Source organism: Aquarana catesbeiana, linkage group LG07 (assembly GCF_042186555.1).
Source record: "Aquarana catesbeiana isolate 2022-GZ linkage group LG07, ASM4218655v1, whole genome shotgun sequence".
NCBI lineage: Eukaryota > Metazoa > Chordata > Amphibia > Anura > Ranidae > Aquarana > Aquarana catesbeiana.
This window is the reverse complement of record NC_133330.1, coordinates 265,935,627-265,954,935: the sequence shown is the minus strand read 5'-3', so window position 1 is coordinate 265,954,935 and position 19,309 is coordinate 265,935,627. Positions and strand designations below refer to the sequence as shown.

General features: G+C 41.4%; 1 protein-coding gene across 1 annotated transcript in view; it reads right to left on the bottom strand.

The window, feature by feature from the left end:
- Positions 1-19,216, bottom strand: part of LOC141103568 (putative ferric-chelate reductase 1) — an 84,553-nt gene extending 65,337 nt beyond the window's left edge. Inside the window, exons 1-3 of the mRNA XM_073593298.1 lie at positions 19,046-19,216; positions 14,242-14,443; positions 2,627-2,766 (exon numbers count right to left, since the gene is read on the bottom strand). Coding sequence (XP_073449399.1) covers positions 2,627-2,766; positions 14,242-14,437 — 336 coding nt within the window. The 5' untranslated portion in view covers positions 14,438-14,443; positions 19,046-19,216. The remainder of the gene's footprint in view (positions 1-2,626; positions 2,767-14,241; positions 14,444-19,045) is intronic.
- Positions 19,217-19,309: the final 93 nt, after the last annotated feature.

Below are 19,309 nucleotides of genomic sequence, written 5' to 3'. Positions count from 1 at the left end.
GGCCTCAAGGGTTAATCGCCACCACCCAACCCCTACACTGCCCCTAAACACGCCCTCATGAATTATCTCATGAAAGGACACTTAAAGTGGTTGTAATCCCTTACAGACCACTTTGACCTACAGGTAAGCCTAGATTACTGATCACTGATCATGCCACATGCCACCGTTAGTGGCGGCTCCCGTGCGCATGCACGGGAGTGACGTCATTGCGGCTTCGGCCAATCACAGCGCTGGAGCCACGATACCCAGGAAGAAGATAGACGCTCCGTAGCAGAGGGGACAACGGTGACATCACAGGCTCCTGTGTCAGGTAAGTGACACATAATGGGCTACTATGCGATGCATAGTAGCCCATTATCCTTTACCTTTGCAGGGAAACAAAGAGGAAGTAAACCCATCAGGGTTTACTTCCTCTTTAAATGTTTTATGCGGAATTAAAGTGGTGTGAATAAAGTAAGTGGTGATTGTGCTGTGATAAAAAGGGGGAAGGAAGGAAGGGGAAGGGGCTAGCTCAAATGTATAGAGAGGTGAATGAAAAAATTATACAAAGTATAAAGGTATAATGAGCATGAGGGCTAGTATCATACTAGCACATAAAAATTATTGTAAATACTGAAACAGAAGAAAAGAAAAATCTCAGTGCAAAAGGGCTAGTGTCATACTAGCACATATGTGGTAACTCAGCAAATACATATCAAAAGAAAAATCTCAGTGCAAAAGGGCTAGTATCATACTAGCACATATGTGGTAACTCAGCAAATACTTAATGGTGACTCCAAGTAAATAAATGGTGAACAGTCCCACCACCTTATAGTACAAAGTGCTCAAACAATGAGTCATCAATTCCAAAAGGCAAAATGAAAAAATTATACAAAATATAAAAGTATAAATAAAGTGCAATCTCATGAGCACTAAATCCGAATAAACTGAAGAAACAAAATTGCCTAAAACGTATAAAAAAACTATGAAATGAGTGACAAATACAGTGTTGGTACAAAAAAATTATTGAACCAAATAAAAATATATAAATCAAACAAAGTCCATGTGCATGAGGGCTAGTATCATACTAGCACATAAAAAAATATTGTAAATACTGAAACAAAAGAAAAGAAAAAAGTATCATACTAGCACATATGTGGTAACTCAGCAAATTCTTATTAGTGACTCCAAGAAAATAAATAAATGGTGAACAGTCCCACCACCTTGTAGTACAAAGTGCTCAAACAATGAGTCATCAGTTCCAAAAAGGCAAGTCCACAAGCCACAGGGAAGGGAAAAAGGTCCTCAGTGGGGACACCTCTGTGCTCGCAAGCAGCTCACCTTACTGCTGCAAGACAACAGCTTGTAATCCAGTAACAAATCACCAGCAGGCAACGGTCCCATCCAGTAGTTCAGGTGATTCGGGTGGTGGGTGTGCAGGATGGTATATAAAAAACATAAGCAGACAGTATATAGTATAACTCCGTGGCGGCCACAGTGGAAAAAGGGGACAGGACACAGAAGGGGGATGCACTCACTTTTGTAAAATGAGTGTGGGCATCAATCCAACGAACGCCGAGTTCGTATACCTCAAAAGGGTGTCTTCAAACTGTCCCCGTTTCCTCAATGCTCGTCACAATGGGATGAATATATGTGGAGTGTTGGAAGAGAGTGCACATAGCGTGATCCCGTATATAAATCAGTTTATTAGGTTAAAAACAACATGGTACACTTACATTTACCAGAAGGCTGTAGTAAAAAACATCCACGAGCGCCGGGCTCGTATCCTATCGTCAGTCTGTGACAGTTCCTGTGCTCCAATCCTGACGCGTATCGTCACGTGACTTCATCAGAGGACGAAGATCCTCTGATGAAGTCTTGCGCAGTTTGTATTACAAGGTGGTGGGACTGTTCACCATTTATTTATTTTCTTGGAGTCACTAATAAGAATTTGCTGAGTTACCACATATATGCTAGTATGATACTAGCCCTTTTGCACTGAGATTTTTTCTTTTGTTTCAGTATTTACAAGTACTCTGCGCCCTGAGCCCACCCATTTTTTGAAGCCATTTAGAGCCTCAGGCTCCAATCAAGTGCTTCCAAAAAACACAAACAACTCCATTGAAATCCAGGAGTCCAGCGCCCTGCATGTAGATTGGTGGCCAGAAACATGGATTAGGGGGGCAGCGCCCCTGTGCCCTTTATGGACGGGCTGCCACTGATTAAAAGCATGCAATTGAGACACGTTTTTAACACCCCTCAGACATCTAGTAAAGCAGCCTGAATATTATAATATGGGCAGTGCACAGAGCTGTTCACATTATCAAAACACAAAGCTACTGTACATGTCCAGCTTGGTAGTAATTAAAGCACCTCAACTCCTTTCATTCAAGTCTATGGTAATGCCCATAAACCTGGCAGCATGCGCTTGTGGTGTGTCAGGCCTTTTTCATAACAAAATAGGCATCATTAACGCTATGGGGGCGTTTGTTCAGCAATAGTATTTTTAGCAAGTGTGAACAAGGCCACAGTTGTACTTTGAGTTAAGAATGTTCAGTTGAGCTGTAATAAAAAAAAAAAAAAACAAAAAAAAAAAAAAAAAAAACACGTCAGTTCACGTATGGAATGGATAACCAAAAATGCTTACCGCTCCTGTGTTGCAAGATAGTATTTGAGCATTCTGATCTGTAGTGCTGAACGTTCCAGTTATCCCATTTCCTCCCATTAATCGAGCTTCTAAAAGGAACCCTTTAAAACCATTAGGTGATCCGCTGTTTTGTATGGTTACTAAATGGAATGAAGTAGAAAGATTAGTAACCATCTGGATACACACAACGGGGTAGATTTACTTAAAGTATATCTATGGTCAAATCCACATTGTATTTCAATTAGGTCTACCTTACTCTATTAATGTGAGCAATCTTCAAGTTTGTAAACTTATCTTCTCCTTTAAGGGGTTGTGGCAGGGAGCGTGTCCTATGCCTACATACTTTTGCTAATAGGTGTCCCTCATTCCCATCTCAAAATTTTGGGATAAATGGTAAACAGGAAAGGGGAAGCTGCAAAGAAAATCAGCCATGAGTCAACTGACTTAAAGTGATTGTAAAAGGTTCATTTGTTAAAATAAAATAATAATAAATGTTATATTTGCCTGCTCTCTGCAAAGGTTTTACACAGAGCAGCCCTGATCTTCCTTTTCTGGGGTCCCTTGGTGGCACTCCTGGCTCCTCCTCTTCGAGTGCCCCCATGGAGAGCCGCTTTCCATGGGGGCACTCGTGCGGGCGCCCTCCCGAGTCCTGCTGCTGCATCCATTGACACAGACAGGACTCGGCCCCGCCCCCTGGCTTCCGTGTCCCTGGATTTGATTGACAGCAGGAGCCAATGGCTCCTGCTGCTATCAATCTATCCAATGAGGACCTGAGACAGTGACTGGAGCTGCTGGGCTCGTTCTCATCGCTGGAACGATCAGGTTCAGGAGAGAAAAAGGGGGGGCTCTGGGGGGGCAGCTGCAGCACAGAAGGTTTTTCAACTTAATGCATTAAGGTGAAAAACCCAGAGACTTTACAACTCTAACAGAATTGACATACTAAAAGATCAGAGGCTATTCAAGTTGCAAAATGAATGTTTGTAACTAAGGTGCAGCAGTGTTTACTAAAACAATAAATAAATACTACTAATACAATTACATAAAGTACTCCAGCGCTAACAAACATTTGCCCAGTGAAAAGTATATAACCATAGAAGATACTGCTGCTGGCACAGGAAAATATGTTGTAATATTTAGATGTGAATCCCAAGGCTCGGTTCACACTAGGGGCGGCACGACTTGCAGGTCGCCTCACCGAGGCGACCTGCACACGACTGCCTGGGCGACTTGCAAAACGATTTCTGTATAGAAGTCTATGCAAGTCGCCCCAAGTCGCCCCCAAAGTAGTACAGGAACCTTTTTCTAAGTCGGAGCGACTTGCTTCGCTCCCCTTAGAACGGTTCCATTGTACAGAATGGTGCCTAGTGTGAACCGAGCCTTAGAAAAAAAAAACTGCCTGCACAAAACGCCATTTACTATAATCCTCAAGGTGTAAAATGCCAACAATTTTCAAATGCTCAGTAAAGTGCTTCTGCGCCATAAATAAAGTATGTGCAATTCATGTGCAAAGTCCTCTTAAAACCCACTAGTTCTGGTGGGGCGGGGTTCATAATAAATGTATTATGAATTGCACATACAGTACTTTATTTATGGCACAGAAAGCACTTTACTGAGCATTTGAAAATAGTTGCCATTCTACACTAATTGCACATTAATGATTCTACAACTTGAAGATTATAGTAAATAGCTTATTGCGCAGGAAGTTCTAGTGTTTACTTTGAACATCCAATTAGATTTTAGAAAAAAAAAAAGTGTTTTACATTTCCCTTGCATTATTGGGTATTCATGTTTCTCAGTGAACAGGTTTTACTCCTTTAGTAACATCTACCCTAAGGCCCCTGGCTGAGAAAGGGTTAAAAACCACCGCAAAGCGCCTCTGCAGAGGCACTTTGCCAGCGGTATAGCCGCGCTGCCCCATTGATTTCAATGGGCAGGAGTGGTGAAGGAGCAGTGTATACACCGCTCCGAAGATGCTGCTAGCAGGACTTTTCCCGTCCTGCTAGCGCACTGCTCCAGTGTGAAAGCCCTCGGGGCTTTCACATTGGAGAGACAGCAGTGGCTGTTTCGGGTCGGTTTGCAGGCTCTATTTTTAGCGCAATAGTGCCTGCAAACTGCCCCAGTGTGAAAGGGGCCTAAGGCCTCATGCACACTGGACATTAAAAAAACTCCAGTAGAGTTAGCTGTAGAAAACTGTAGCTGTAGAATTAGTTTTGCAGCATTTTTCCAGCACAAAAGCTTATGGCTCAAAAACGCTCAATAGCGTTAAGCTTTTATCATAGTTGGAGTGTTTAAGAAGTCCTCTTAAAACCCACTAGTTCTGGGGGGGGTTCAGCCAGAAAACGGCCCTGCCAAAAAACTGCTGATTACAGCCTATGTGTGCATGGATACATAGGGGAGTTTACTGGCTGCAGGAGAAAAAAAAAATCTGAAGCCAAAAACAGCAGCTGTAAAAAATCCAATGTGCATGAGGTCTTAAGTAAAATACAACTATTGTGCAGCACTGCAAAATGGGGAGCAAAGCCTGCAGAAGTAGAGTCAGCAAGGGAGAACTGCTACCTGTAAACAACTTTAAAAAAAATAAAATCAGATTTTATTTTGTAAATTTTTTTTATTTTTTTATTTTTTTTTTTATAAATATCTAAAATAGATCTGAATTGACTTGTAAACCAGGCCAGTTTCCAAATTGTAAATAAGATAATAAGGGAAAAAAACGGCGCTGCCCTAAGTATGATTGGGTATAGTATACTACATAATAGGTGAACCCAAACTATGTAACAAAGGTGCAATTACACTGTTTGTGCAAAAGTGACCCAAAAAGGGTCCAAACAGATCAGTAGCAAAGAGCAGATGCCGTAGTCTCAGCGCATGCGACACTCCTGCTACAGTGGAAAATAAAGTTTAAATGAAGTGCTCCCAGTGAGTAAATGTAATAATAAAAATAAAGTGAAGGAATATATCAGTGATATAGCAAAACAAAAATAGATATATATTTCCTCAGAACTCAAAAGTTTTGGGACAAAATGGCGCCAGGGGTGTTGATAAAGTGTTAAAAAATAATAATTAATTACAAGTGTATAAAGTATTAATCTCCGTGTAACATTATCATATGTGTATAAATATTTCCTACAATCTCCAAAAGTATTGGGACATCATACCATATGTGAACCCCAACAGCTTATTGTGAAACATAAATAGCTTTTAGTGACACCCTGTTGACACCCTCCTCGTTAGTTAGCTGCCAATTATATAAAAGAACGTACAATAGCCATGAAACTACATATACACTAAACATTAGTTTCTAAAAAGTCCATGCAGGGGGTCATCCATTAACGACCATATAGAGAAGACAAAGTTCAACACTATGTATGCTGTTAATTATATTCTTATGGACACACTGCAGTGACTTCAGTGCTTTACACTTCAGGAGTGACTTTAGGTGCTCACCCCCCAATGATACCCCACTCACCAAAGATGAACACCCCTACAGGGGTAACGAGCGACAGAGTGGGCTTCCCGGGGCAGGTGATATTCACTCCAAGTCTCCTTGCGCTCCTCTGCAGCATTCAGTCCTCACCGCTACTCCAGGGGATGGGTGTATTCTCATATGATCAGGGTACTGCAACGTATTACCACCTTCAGCACTCCAGTGTCCCAGAGGGGACACTGGAGTGCTGAAGGTGGTAATACGTTGCAGTACCCTGATCATATGAGAATACACCCATCCCCTGGAGTAGCGGTGAGGACTGAATGCTGCAGAGGAGCGCAAGGAGACTTGGAGTGAATATCACCTGCCCCGGGAAGCCCACTCTGTCGCTCGTTACCCCTGTAGGGGTGTTCATCTTTGGTGAGTGGGGTATCATTGGGGGGTGAGCACCTAAAGTCACTCCTGAAGTGTAAAGCACTGAAGTCACTGCAGTGTGTCCATAAGAATATAATTAACAGCATACATAGTGTTGAACTTTGTCTTCTCTATATGGTCGTTAATGGATGACCCCCTGCATGGACTTTTTAGAAACTAATGTTTAGTGTATATGTAGTTTCATGGCTATTGTACGTTCTTTTATATAATTGGCAGCTAACTAACGAGGAGGGTGTCAACAGGGTGTCACTAAAAGCTATTTATGTTTCACAATAAGCTGTTGGGGTTCACATATGGTATGATGTCCCAATACTTTTGGAGATTGTAGGAAATATTTATACACATATGATAATGTTACACGGAGATTAATACTTTATACACTTGTAATTAATTATTATTTTTTAACACTTTATCAACACCCCTGGCGCCATTTTGTCCCAAAACTTTTGAGTTCTGAGGAAATATATATCTATTTTTGTTTTGCTATATCACTGATATATTCCTTCACTTTATTTTTATTATTACATTTACTCACTGGGAGCACTTCATTTAAACTTTATTTTCCACTGTAGCAGGAGTGTCGCATGCGCTGAGACTACGGCATCTGCTCTTTGCTACTGATCTGTTTGGACCCTTTTTGGGTCACTTTTGCACAAACAGTGTAATTGCACCTTTGTTACATAGTTTGGGTTCACCTATTATGTAGTATACTATACCCAATCATACTTAGGGCAGCGCCGTTTTTTTCCCTTATTATCTTATTTACTCTTATATTGGACCCTTTTGGGGTACCAATTAGGAATAGGCAGCAGCCCTCATACTGTCCTAAGCGCGGACTTCTCCACTTACAGTTTCCAAATTGTGAATGTTTTTATTTGCCTGCATACTTGTATTCAAATTTGCCTTAACTGAGCCATACAATTAAAGAACGCCGAGTGCAGAATAATTGCAGCTCAATATAAAAACCTTGTAAAACCTGTTTTGCTAATGAGGTGCGCATCTCCTCCATCCCCCATATCCTTTTGTGGCAGCCATGAGAATGTTCCTGTGAGGTCATGCAGTAGATATGTTACCACTTCAGGGTGTAGCTGATAAAAGATGCTGTGTGGGGACACGTTCTATTTATTTTCCCATTCTGTAACAATCTGTGAAACCTGGAGATTTGTTGGCGTTTCTCCCAAGCGAAGGTTTCATTACCTGTTAGCTACATATGATAAACCAGAAACCAGCTGTACTCTGGCTAGTAAAGCATTTTTCATCTCTAAATTCTACACAGATGCACGGTTTATCTGGGATTAAGCTCTTATTAAAGAAGAGAGACCTGCATTAACATAATCATCCTGTTGGTGTTTATTTATTGGTAATGTGTTTTACTCTGACAACAAAATGTATTTAATGACATTTCAACATTGAGCCAAAAGGAAGTGTGACTTGTCTTTGAATTGGGAAGGTATTATCATTGTTATATTGACGTTGCAGGTGCCCAAGAAGTCATGTTTATGGAAGGCTTCCAAACCTGAGAAACAAAGACACAAAGGGCACAAACGCCTAGTGCATTACCTTCAAGAACTTTAATAAATTATACCCACAAAGTAAATGTGAATAACAACATTGTATAAAACTTAGGAACCAGTAGCAAGCCTGTCATGGAACTTTTTAGGTTGAAGTGAATGTCAATACCAACTGATGAATTTGAGGACATGACCCTTCCTCAGAGCAGAAAGGGGCATGTGCCCTGAAACATGTCAGCTGGTTTTATCATTCACTTGAACGTAATGAGTTCAATGACAGGCTTGCTTCTGGTTCCTGGGTTTTATACATTGTTAAAGTGGTTGTGAAGGCAGAAGGTTTTTTTTTTTTATCTTAATGCATTAAGATAAAAAGCCTTCTGTGTGCAGCAGACCCCAGGGCCGGATTAAGGAGAATAAGGAGAGAGAGAGGAGAGAGAGAGGGGAGAGAGAGAGAGGAGAGAGGGAATTTGTGGGAGTGACAGCAAAGACCCTGGCCAAGGCAAGTAACCGAAGGCACAGAACCCGGAAGGAAGACCAGGTGAAGATGGAAGCGCCTGGGACCCGCCAGATTGATTGCAGCACGGGAGGGCTCAGTCTGACAGGTAAGTGTACCCTAATGTGCTAATATGCTGTGCATACTAGTACATTATGGCATAACCTACCTCAGGGCCTCTAAAAAGTAGTAATGTTAGCGAAGTTTACTACCACTTTAATATCACAGGAGCCTCTCATGGGGCCCCCTACTGACCCGGTGGCCATTGGGCAGTGCCCAAGTGCACAGTTGCCAACATTTAAAAAATATTTTTTCAGGGACACTTTTTTTTTTTACAAGTGGACCGGGAGGGCTCAGTCTGACAGGTAAGTGTACCCTAATGTGCTAATATGCTGTGCATACTAGTACATTATGGCATAACCTACCTCAGGGCCTCTAAAAAGTAGTAATGTTAGCAAAGTTTACTACCACTTTAATATCACAGGAGCCTCTCATGGGGCCCCCTACTGACCCGGTGGCCATTGGGCAGTGCCCAAGTGCATAGTTGCCAACATATTTTTTCAGGGACACTTTTTTTTTTTACAAGTGGTACATTTAGAATAGCTGACATCACCTATGTTCCTCTATAAATCACAGTAGTAATCACAAAATTAATTGAGTACTAATAATGGGCAGAACAAATATGAGGACTGAGAAGATTTCCTTTAGTTGCCCATTCTAGAGCTGGTAACATTAAGGATATTCAATATGATTTTAAACTGTTTTTATGGGCAAGAGGCATAGGGGTGGAGTATGGATGGTATAAAAGTGGGAAGTATGCACAGGTGAGGGAGAGGAGTGTGGAGGGTATCACAGTGGGCGGTATGTACAGGAGAGGAGTGTGGAGGGTATGACAGTGGGCGGTATGTACAGGAGAGAAGTGTGGAGGGTATGACAGTGAGCACTATGTATAAGAGAGAAGCATGGAGGGTATGACAGTGGGCAGTGTATATACAGGAGAGGAGTGTGGAGGGTATGACAGCGGGCACTATGTACAGGTGAGGAGGAAGGGTGAGAAGGGAAGCTCTGCTGATTTTATCATCCAATCATGTGCAAGCTAAAATGCGTTTTTAATTTTCCTTGCATGTCCCCCTCAGATCTACAGTGACTGCACTTCCAAGTGCACTTTCAGGCAGGGCTGTCTTAATGAGTGGGCACACCTGGGTGAGTGGGCCAGCCAAAAGTTTACATGCACTGTATCTCCACCAGAAAAGGGAGTACTACATGGATGGAGTAATGGTGCTGGGGGATATCAAGGGTGTATGGGGGGAAAATAATGCTGAGGGGGGATCTGGGGTGTATAGGGGGTAGCAATGCTTTGGGTAGCTTGGGTGGCTATAGTGCTAGAGGTATCAGGGATTTAGAGAGGCCACAGTGTAGGGGGTATCAGGGATGTAGTGGGGTCACAATACAAGGGGTGTCTTTTGGTATATGATAACAGTTCTGGGGGGGGGGGGAATATCTCGGGTATAGAGAGGTCAGAGTGCTGGGGGGATATCTGGGGTGTAGAGGGGCCATAGTGCTGGGGAGGCATCAATCTAGCAGATATATTATATGCACGGGACAGCTTTGTTACTTTACGTATGTAGTATTTTCCCACTGTTTCTTTGCTGTACAGAATGATTGTTCGTGTAGTTAATTCGAATCTCCACCCAAAAGGGGGAAGCTCTGCTTGTCTGCCTCCTTCCTACTTGATGTTTGTTTTACCTGCGCTATCTTCATTGTAGGAGCCCCAGAGCATTACTTTGCCCAGGGGCCCATGATGCTATTAAGACGGCCCTGCTTTCAGGTGCACTTGAAGTTCAAAGTGGATTTGCCTTTAGTAAATAACCCCCTTTGTGTCTGTGTAGCTACAAGATTTCCTAGCCTTGAAAGGCTGCAACACCCAGTACATGTTGCTCAGTGGTCATCATTGAAGCTGTGTTCAGCTGCTTTGAGATCTTAGTGCTGTGTTGTAAAGTTTCCACTTTTCCGACAGCCTTCCACTGTTTATGGAAATATTAAGGATGGATTTCAGGCATGGGTATTTTACATAGTTACATTCATCCAGCTTGGACCAATGAAACTATGTATAGGGGCATCAGCCAGGTGTGCTCTGAGAGCTGGAAATCACTGAAGCAGACACCACTACTCCAGTGATCTCCGCTGAATTCCAGGGTCCAACGATGAGCGGCTGCACTTCTGCATTCTGACTATAGGAGATCAGCCTATGTGACAATGCTTTGTATTTTCTGAATAAAAGCAAAGTGTTCTCTGATTGGAAGAGGCAGGGCAGTGATGTCACTCTCTCCACCTCATCTGATCAGAGAACGCTTTGCATTCATTCAGATAATACAAAAGCATTCTCTGAATGACGCCTGTGCTGAGTGGCTGGCCTCGTGTGTTCAGAATGTGGAAGGGCAACCGCTCAGGACAAACCCAGAAATTAGTGGAGATCACTGGAGTTAGCAGTTATTTCCAGCTTCCAGAGGCACTGGCCAGGTATGGAATATACAAAAACTACAATGGCCCAAGCTGGATCAATGCAACTATGTATGAAACAGCCATACCTGGATTTTTTTCTTTAATTGGGCCAAAAAACAAAAAGCAGCCCCAATACCAATTCTTTCCCCCAGAGATAAGCTGCCTTGACATCATCTCCGACCAGTGATCACCTACACTTTTTAATTTGAGTACTGATACTCTAAAACAGGTCAATGCAACATTCCATTTTTCAGTACTTAAATGAAAAAAAAAAAAAAAAAATAATGTGTAGTGGTTTTTGAATATGTATTTAATTATTATGATAGCTAAAACAAATAAGGTTAAAAAAGTGTTTTTTTTCTGGTAAATAAACATTTTTTTTCCAATTAGTAGGCTTATTTTTCACTTTATTTCCTCTATCTTTTTACAGATAGATGTTCACAGACGTCAATAGCTCAAGCTAAAATTTACACGGATGAAATGGAGCAGCAACTCATCCCTTCTCAGTCAAACAGGGCCTAAAAAGCAAACAGTCTCTGCTGTGGTCTCTTTAGTTAACCGATAGGGATTAAAAAAAAAAAAAATCCTTTGTTATGTATCAAACGTTTATTTATAAAAACAGCTTGTATACAGTATGTTCCAAAAGTTAAAAACTAACTTTAAAAAACAACCAAACAAAAATTGACCTAAAACCATTCACCGTTCCTTTAACAATTGTACTAATTGTTGTAAATGTTGACATCATTAATTTAAATTAACCTGTATCTCAAGCCAAAAACTGTTTTCCAATTTTTGGATAGAGTGGGGAAGGGTTACAACCCCTGTCAGATTTTTACAGCTATCCGGGGCGCAAAGATTTACCCTCACTTCATGTTTGGCCAACAATGATTTACCAGACAGGAAGTAAGGGGAATTCTTAATCAGCAACACTATTTTGTAGAGTGGGAGGAGGGGGATAGAATCCAGCAATATAAACATATTATCATGTGTAAATAAATTATTAAAACTGTGCAATAAAGTTTGAGTTTAAAAAAAAACTAAAGTGCAATAAAGTTCACGTCCTCAAAGAATGTAAATAAAAGTGCTGCGATCGTCAAAAATCACGTGCACTCTTTTTCCTTGTAATCTTCTTGTGAACACCTCCTCCATTAACACCACCATGTGCCATATGCATTTGTGAATCTGCTCACCTTAATACGGACCTCCAGATTATAAGAGGTCTGAGCAGGCACAATAGTAAATTTAAATAGAATAATTGTATACACTTCCAGCCCCGTAAAAACACCAATCTACTACCATCTAAGATGATCACTCCAAATCACGTGTCCCTCAAAAGCAATAAAACTCAATTGAAAAGAAGTACAGCCAAAGCTTGTTTGGCTGTATTTCTCCTATGGACCACAGGAGTGCAGTTTGTTTTAGCTCTCCTGTAAACTGTTTTCAACAGACAGCGGGCTGAAGCCTGCTGTTGGCTGATGTCACAGAGTCAGTGCAGGCTCGGGCAAGATCGCGACAATAAAGTCGGGATCCGCCCGCATGCCTGGACCATCACCTGGCTCGGAGGGGGGGGGGGGGATGAGTAGAGTGCAGTGACTGACTGTCACCAGCTCTCTGCTCAGGGAGCCCTGAGAACCAAACGATTGGCAGTGTTTGATCACAGTGATAGAGTGGGCAGAGGACAAATGCGGTATTGGACCCATGCTGCATCCACCTAGGCAAGTAGGATTCGGGGAGGGGGGGGAACCCAACCCTTCTTTTAATGCTCTTCATTTAAAATATTTTATTAAAATAAAGTGCACTTTTATATTGACATAAACCAAATAGACCGGCATATTAAAGGCAAAAAATAAAAATTCAGCTTCCTTAAAGCAGAACTCCAGGAAGAAGAAAAAAAATGTTTTTCCCTGCAGTGGGGCTATGCTAGGACTGCATGGGTTAACTGCTCGTTTTGTCCAGGGGCACACAGCAAGGCTATACTCACCCGATCCTTCAATCCCCTGAAAAACATTGCTCCCCCACATCCAGCAGTGGACTGTTCCTGACGTCCTCACGTCCAGAGCTGGTCTATGGGCATGACAACATCAGGAACAGTCCACCGCACAAGACCGCTAGACCATGGGGGGGGGGGGGGGACAGGATTGGCAGGGACTGGTCTTGCGCTCGGAGGATTGGCAGATTAGATAAGTATATCTCCGCTCTCCTCACTCCTAGACAAAAACTAGCAGTTAACCTATGCAGCATGGGCACAACCCCACTGCATGGGAAAAACATTTTTTCCTGGAATTCTACTTTAAGAGATTGGGAACACTCAAGATAAATAGCAGCAACACCGCTACCAATTCTGATGCCAATATTTTGTAGAGCGGTGGGTGACATTTATTTTTTAATGAAATCTCCAATGGAGCCTTGGATGGCAGTAAACATCAGACAGGAGTTTCAATTCCTGCCCACACTATCCAGCACCAAAAAAAGATTATGGCTTGACGTACACTTTAAATATAGTTTACATAGAAAAAACATTTCATGTCATTACATTTACACAACGGCAACAAATAGTTAAACATTTTCCACAGAGGTGAGCGCAACCGGCTCTGCATCCCATAACAGTAGTAGCTCTACAATGGCTGCGCAGGGGGTGTGCCAGGTGTGCCTGGGTACACCCTAATCACTCTGGATGGTGCCAATTCCCTAATGCCTGGGCTTCCCCCTGTATGTCATTTACCAGGCCCTTCCTTTTCTAAAATGAACACACTCACTGTGCTCATTCATAACTGAAGCACAGTAAGCTGTATTTACTATGCTTCAGTTTGTGAATGAACAGGAAACCGCTCAGCACAGAACACTTCCTATGCATTCACTGTCCAGTGCAGCTGAGGCTGCAGAGAATGGCATGTGTGTTTCAGCTTTGGGGTGCACACCCTAATGCGAACACCTATGAATAGCTGCATATGCATTGGCTATAATTCACACCATATTGTTGCTGTATGGGCATGTTTGCTAATATGGACAGCAAAGCACAAAGTACAATGCCCCACAACAACCAATGTTTCCCTAGTACAGTAAAATTTGATTGAATGATGTTTTATACTTTTCACATAACACTTGTGTTCTACACTGCTTTATTCAACATCATACTGGCTTATAAAAAAAAAATATATATATATATATATATATATATATATATATATATTTTGCATTTGGACTTTGCTACAAACAGCTTTTCATGCAATTTTATTATTAAAGCCTTTACCCTTTATAGTATCACCAGGCATAAATGTGGTATTAGATGTTGTGATGACATAAGGGGCCGATGATGACTGGGCAGCAGCATTCCCATGTATTGGAAGCATGGTGTCACACGCAACACTTATTTGTCCATTTGGATACCCAAATACAGCAACCAGACACCCAGCAACATAAAAGAGCAGCAACAATGTGTGTTCCATGTCTTCCTGAAAATACATAGAATTCAAAATGCTATTAATAGATAATAATAGATAACAACCCTCTGATATTGTTAAAACATGGCATTAAATAGTTACAACATACTGTAATATAGTAATTAGTAAAGTAAAAGTGGCTAAATGCCAGTAGACTTTAAGTTGGCTGGTCAACTGATCCGACTTAATCTTGACAGCCTTAATAGATCTGGCAATTGACATGAATTATAACAGGTATTTTTTTCTCTTTTATTTAAACGTGTATGATGTAACATGGTTTATGGAATTCAAGGGTCTATTTATAAAACATAAAAATGCAGTGCTATTCATCCCATGAAACTGCATGTACATTTGATCTGTGTGAATTGAATATTAGGTTATTTTCTCTCTCTAGGTCAAATATCAATCAATTATACAGATAATGAATCAGAAAAAAATACTGCTTTACGACCACTAGATGGAGCCGATATTCACAGTAAACTAATACATATTTACTATGGTTCTCGGCTGCATCTGTTGACCATAATGCAGTTTTCTAACGCATTCTACTTTTAAGAAAACACCGGAGAAAAAAAAATAGCATAACAATATTACATTTTTCTACATTCAAAAAATATTGAACGTACATGCAGTTTGACAGGATGAATATCTCTGCATATTTTTTTTTCAAATGCACGCAAAGACTTCCTAATACACACACATCAATATTTTTTTGTCAAGTTTTAAACAATGTAATTGATTTCTGTGTCATTCGGGGACGTTATGCAGTTAAATGAATTAGCATGAACATAGCATCACAGTGAAATATAAAATGAGATATATTTCTGACTGCTTATTTGATTGCAATAAAACAAAAAGGTCAACCTAATTTTTATTACAGGTGCCTATATAGCACTGTCAATTTACACAGTGCTTTACACACTGTATATTTTGTACAGTTAAATCAGCCCCTGCCCCAAAGGAGCTTACAATCGAAAGTCCCAAACTCACATTTAAATATACACATGCTGGGGCCAATTAACCTAGAAGCATATCTTGAGTATGGGAGGAAATCCACACAGCACAGGGAGAACATGCAAAGTCTATGCAGGCAGTGGCATGGTTGGGATTCGAATCTACAACCCTAGTGTTGCTAGGCGGATGCGCTAACCACTTAGTCACTGTGCTGCCCACGGGCTTATATGAAGCCTGAATATTGGAAAGGAACAGGACCACATATTTTTGGTAAGATTGTTGTATTGAAACATTGGGTAACTTCACTTCTGTGGGAACTAAAATAGACAAAGGTGATAATAATAATAATAATAATAATAATAATAATAATAATAATAATAAAAGGTAATAATAATAATAAAAGTCATATTGTAATTGAATGTTATTAAAAATTACCTTTACCTTTCAATCTGCAGCTCTATTTTTTTGTAAAAAGCAAGGCAGTATGGCAACCTCAAGGCGTTCTGTACACAAGTGATGTACAGAGCACCCCCAAAAATGTTATTCCTGCTTGTATGAATGGCTTTCTGGTATTCCCAGAAATTTGCACTAAGATACAAATCAGATTCAGTATCCTCTGCAACAAAAATGTAATTTTTGGCGAGATACGCCCAAAGGTAAATAATTGCTAAAGGGATGCAGACCATGCAATTGTCCTCATTATAGCCCTCCAGGTGCAGCAGCTGATTAAAAAAAAATAAATCACTCAAATGTACATTCATTTTCCCCTTGGACACAGACAAACAGCAATTTCTTTAGAATAACCAAAAGTAAATCTCTGCAACAAAGTTTGCAATGTACATAGATCACCCAGAGGGGAATGCTTTTTCTCAACAAGTGGAGTCACTCTTTAAATGCAATTGGTGGAGCAAGAATTGGTGTTGCCAGTCACAGCTAGCAAAAACCCTTTGCTGTAGGAAAATAGGGGGGGGGGGGGGGGTAGCAAGTTATGCTACAGTTAGTGTCCGTTCACACAGGGGCAACCCGACTTACAGCGCGACTATGTAAGGCGATCTGCACACAACTTCAGTGGCGGTATAGAAGTCAATGCAAGTTGCCCCAAAGTAGTACAGGAACCTTTTTCTAAGTCGGAGCGAATCGACCCGCTATTAGGATGGTTCCATAGTACAGAACGGAGCGCGACTTGTCAGGCAGCTAAGTCTCCTGACAAGTCGCCCCTGTGTGAACCAGCACTAACTGCACATGTTTATCAATTTCCTTGGCAGCCACCTATCTTCTGAACTTTATAACCCATGGCATGCAAGACTTCAATGTATCAGAGAAAACACGTCTAGGGTGCCTATGGACAACTGCAAAAATCTTGGGTAGTAACTGCTTCAAGACTGAGGTACAATGACTAATAGGACTATATGCTGAGAAAGTACAGTATCTGATTATCCTGGGTACTTGGATACGCAAAGCATTGTACTGCAACGCATGTTCAGGACCATTATAAAGGGCTGTGATGTGCCGCTAGAGCTGTCACTGATTTCATGCCAGTTAATATGAAATCCCTTTCATCCCGAGAGCCATTAACAAACACAAACCTGGGCCACACATATCTGAGAACTTCAGGTGACTACTTCACCCTTTTAGCCCAGAAATGTGCAGCCTCATTTACCTATGGTTGATCATAGGTGTTCCCATATCACATAGGCCCCTTTAGCCCCCTCCAGCCTCTCTGCTTGGCACACACCAATGTATTATGTGTTTACAGGGGTGCATTAGAAGTCCAGAAAAGGAGGGTAGACCCCTACATCTTTAAACACATTAGGATTGATCTACTAAAGCAGGGGTCTCCAAACTTTTTAAACAAAAGGGTCAGTTTATTTTCCTTCAGATTTTAGGGGGGCCGAATTGTGGCCAACAGGGGCAGAAAATGTCACAGGCCCATCATCAGTGAGAATAAATATGGCCTCGGGGGGTTGGTGGTCAATAGGAGGAGTAGTGCCCCAATTAGTAGGAGGAATAGTATCATCATTGGTATCCATAGAATAAATAATGCCCCATTGTTGGTGTCATTGGGTGGAATAGTGCCCCAGGGGCCAGATAAAGGCTGCCAAATGGCCACATCTGGCCCTCGGGCCGCAGTTTGGAGACCCCTGCACTCAAGGACCAGAGGCTGTTCATTTAGCACAGTAATGTTTCCTTCAAAGTGAATGTCAAAAAACTACATTCATTTTAAATGCCCAATGACAAAGAAAATGGACTACTAATCACTACTTATGTGGTGTTCAGGGTCTACCTGAATAGGTATACTGTAGATTGGATAGTTAGATGTCTTTAACTTACATCTTTAAAAAAAATATAAAGATGATTGTACAAAAATTGTGAAGTGTATGAAGACCTCAAGGCAAACATGAACTGGAAAATGTCTCTGACATCAGTATAATATACACTATATTACCAAAGTTATTGGGACGCTTGCCTTTACACGCACATGAACGTTAATAGCATCCCAGTCTATGGAATAGTGCCCCAAGAGCCGGATAGAGGCAAGCAAAGAGCCAAACCGGCCCCACTGTGGAGACCACAGCAACATACCAGGAGATCAGCAATCATCCTTCCAAGGTAGGTGAAGACTTCTAGTGTGAGTCTGTACCAAAAAACAAGCAACAATGACAGCCCTTCAGATCTGTTTAAAACTAGCAACTAGGGAATGGTGTATAAAAAGGTTTTTATTGCACACATTTGCAAATGTATGCATCAAAAATCAGTTTTTAACCTGATTCGAGCTTGAGTGTGCTAGAAGTCCCCCTGTATTTTAAAATGGTCACATGCCTCGTTACATTTAGACCCCTTTCACACTGAGGCACTTTCACACTAGAAAAAGCACATAAAAAGCTCACGAAAACCTATTTTCATTAAAATCAATGAATGCTTTCACACTGGGGCAGTGAAAAAACACCCCTCTCCACTGAAATTAATGGAAAGCGCTTCAAAAGCTTTTCAAAAGTGCTCAACGTTTTACTGGCAGTTTACAAGCGCCTCAGTGTGAAAGGGGCCTTAGGCTCCTTTCACACGGGCAGTCCGAAGGCAAAAAAACAGGAATTTGATTTGTTTGTTTTTTTTTACCTCCCCCACCTACAAGCAAACACGGTACCCCATTGCATCATGGTGGGGCAATTTTAACACTATATGCAAAGTTTGACAGGTGGCACTGCCTGTCAAACTCCCCCATGTAAGTGAATGGGGTGCACCGTAACTAGGGTTGCCACCTCATCCCTTTAAACCCTGATCACATATTGATTACACAAGTTCTGAGGCTAATTTAATGCAGATAAGGCACCACATGGAGTTTAACTACCACCTTAATCAGCCACAGAACCTGTGTAATTAATATGTGTTTGGGTTTAAAGGGATGAGCTGGCAACCCTAACCGTAACCAGGAATCACCAGGAAAAACAGACATCAGGAGTTGACAGTATCACCTCCAGATCACCTGCAAACCTCCCTTCACTGTCCTCTATAAAGAGATCCACAGCAATAAACCCTGTAGCTAGTGTGAAAGGAGTCCTACTGGTGGCATACGTTTTCCTGACACAGTCATGTCTGTTACATTTCTTCTGTATATTTTAAAATGCTACCAATAAACACAACACAAACCACAGAAAGCCTTACCTGGAATCCTGCGATCTTTATTTCTGTGGATGGTCAGTCATACAGAGCGATGTTGAACACTGAAAAAAGGAGACAGATATTTGAGTCGTACAGCAGCAGGATTGTCTCAGTCATAAGTACTTGTAGAAAAGACTTGCAGGTTGTGCTAATTATCCTTCCCATGACAGGGAGTGGTGTATGTAAATGACGGTGTGATGCATGTGCTGCCTGTAATAGAATGCTTGCCTCCTTTCTTTCACAACTTGTTGCTTCATTGACAGGAAG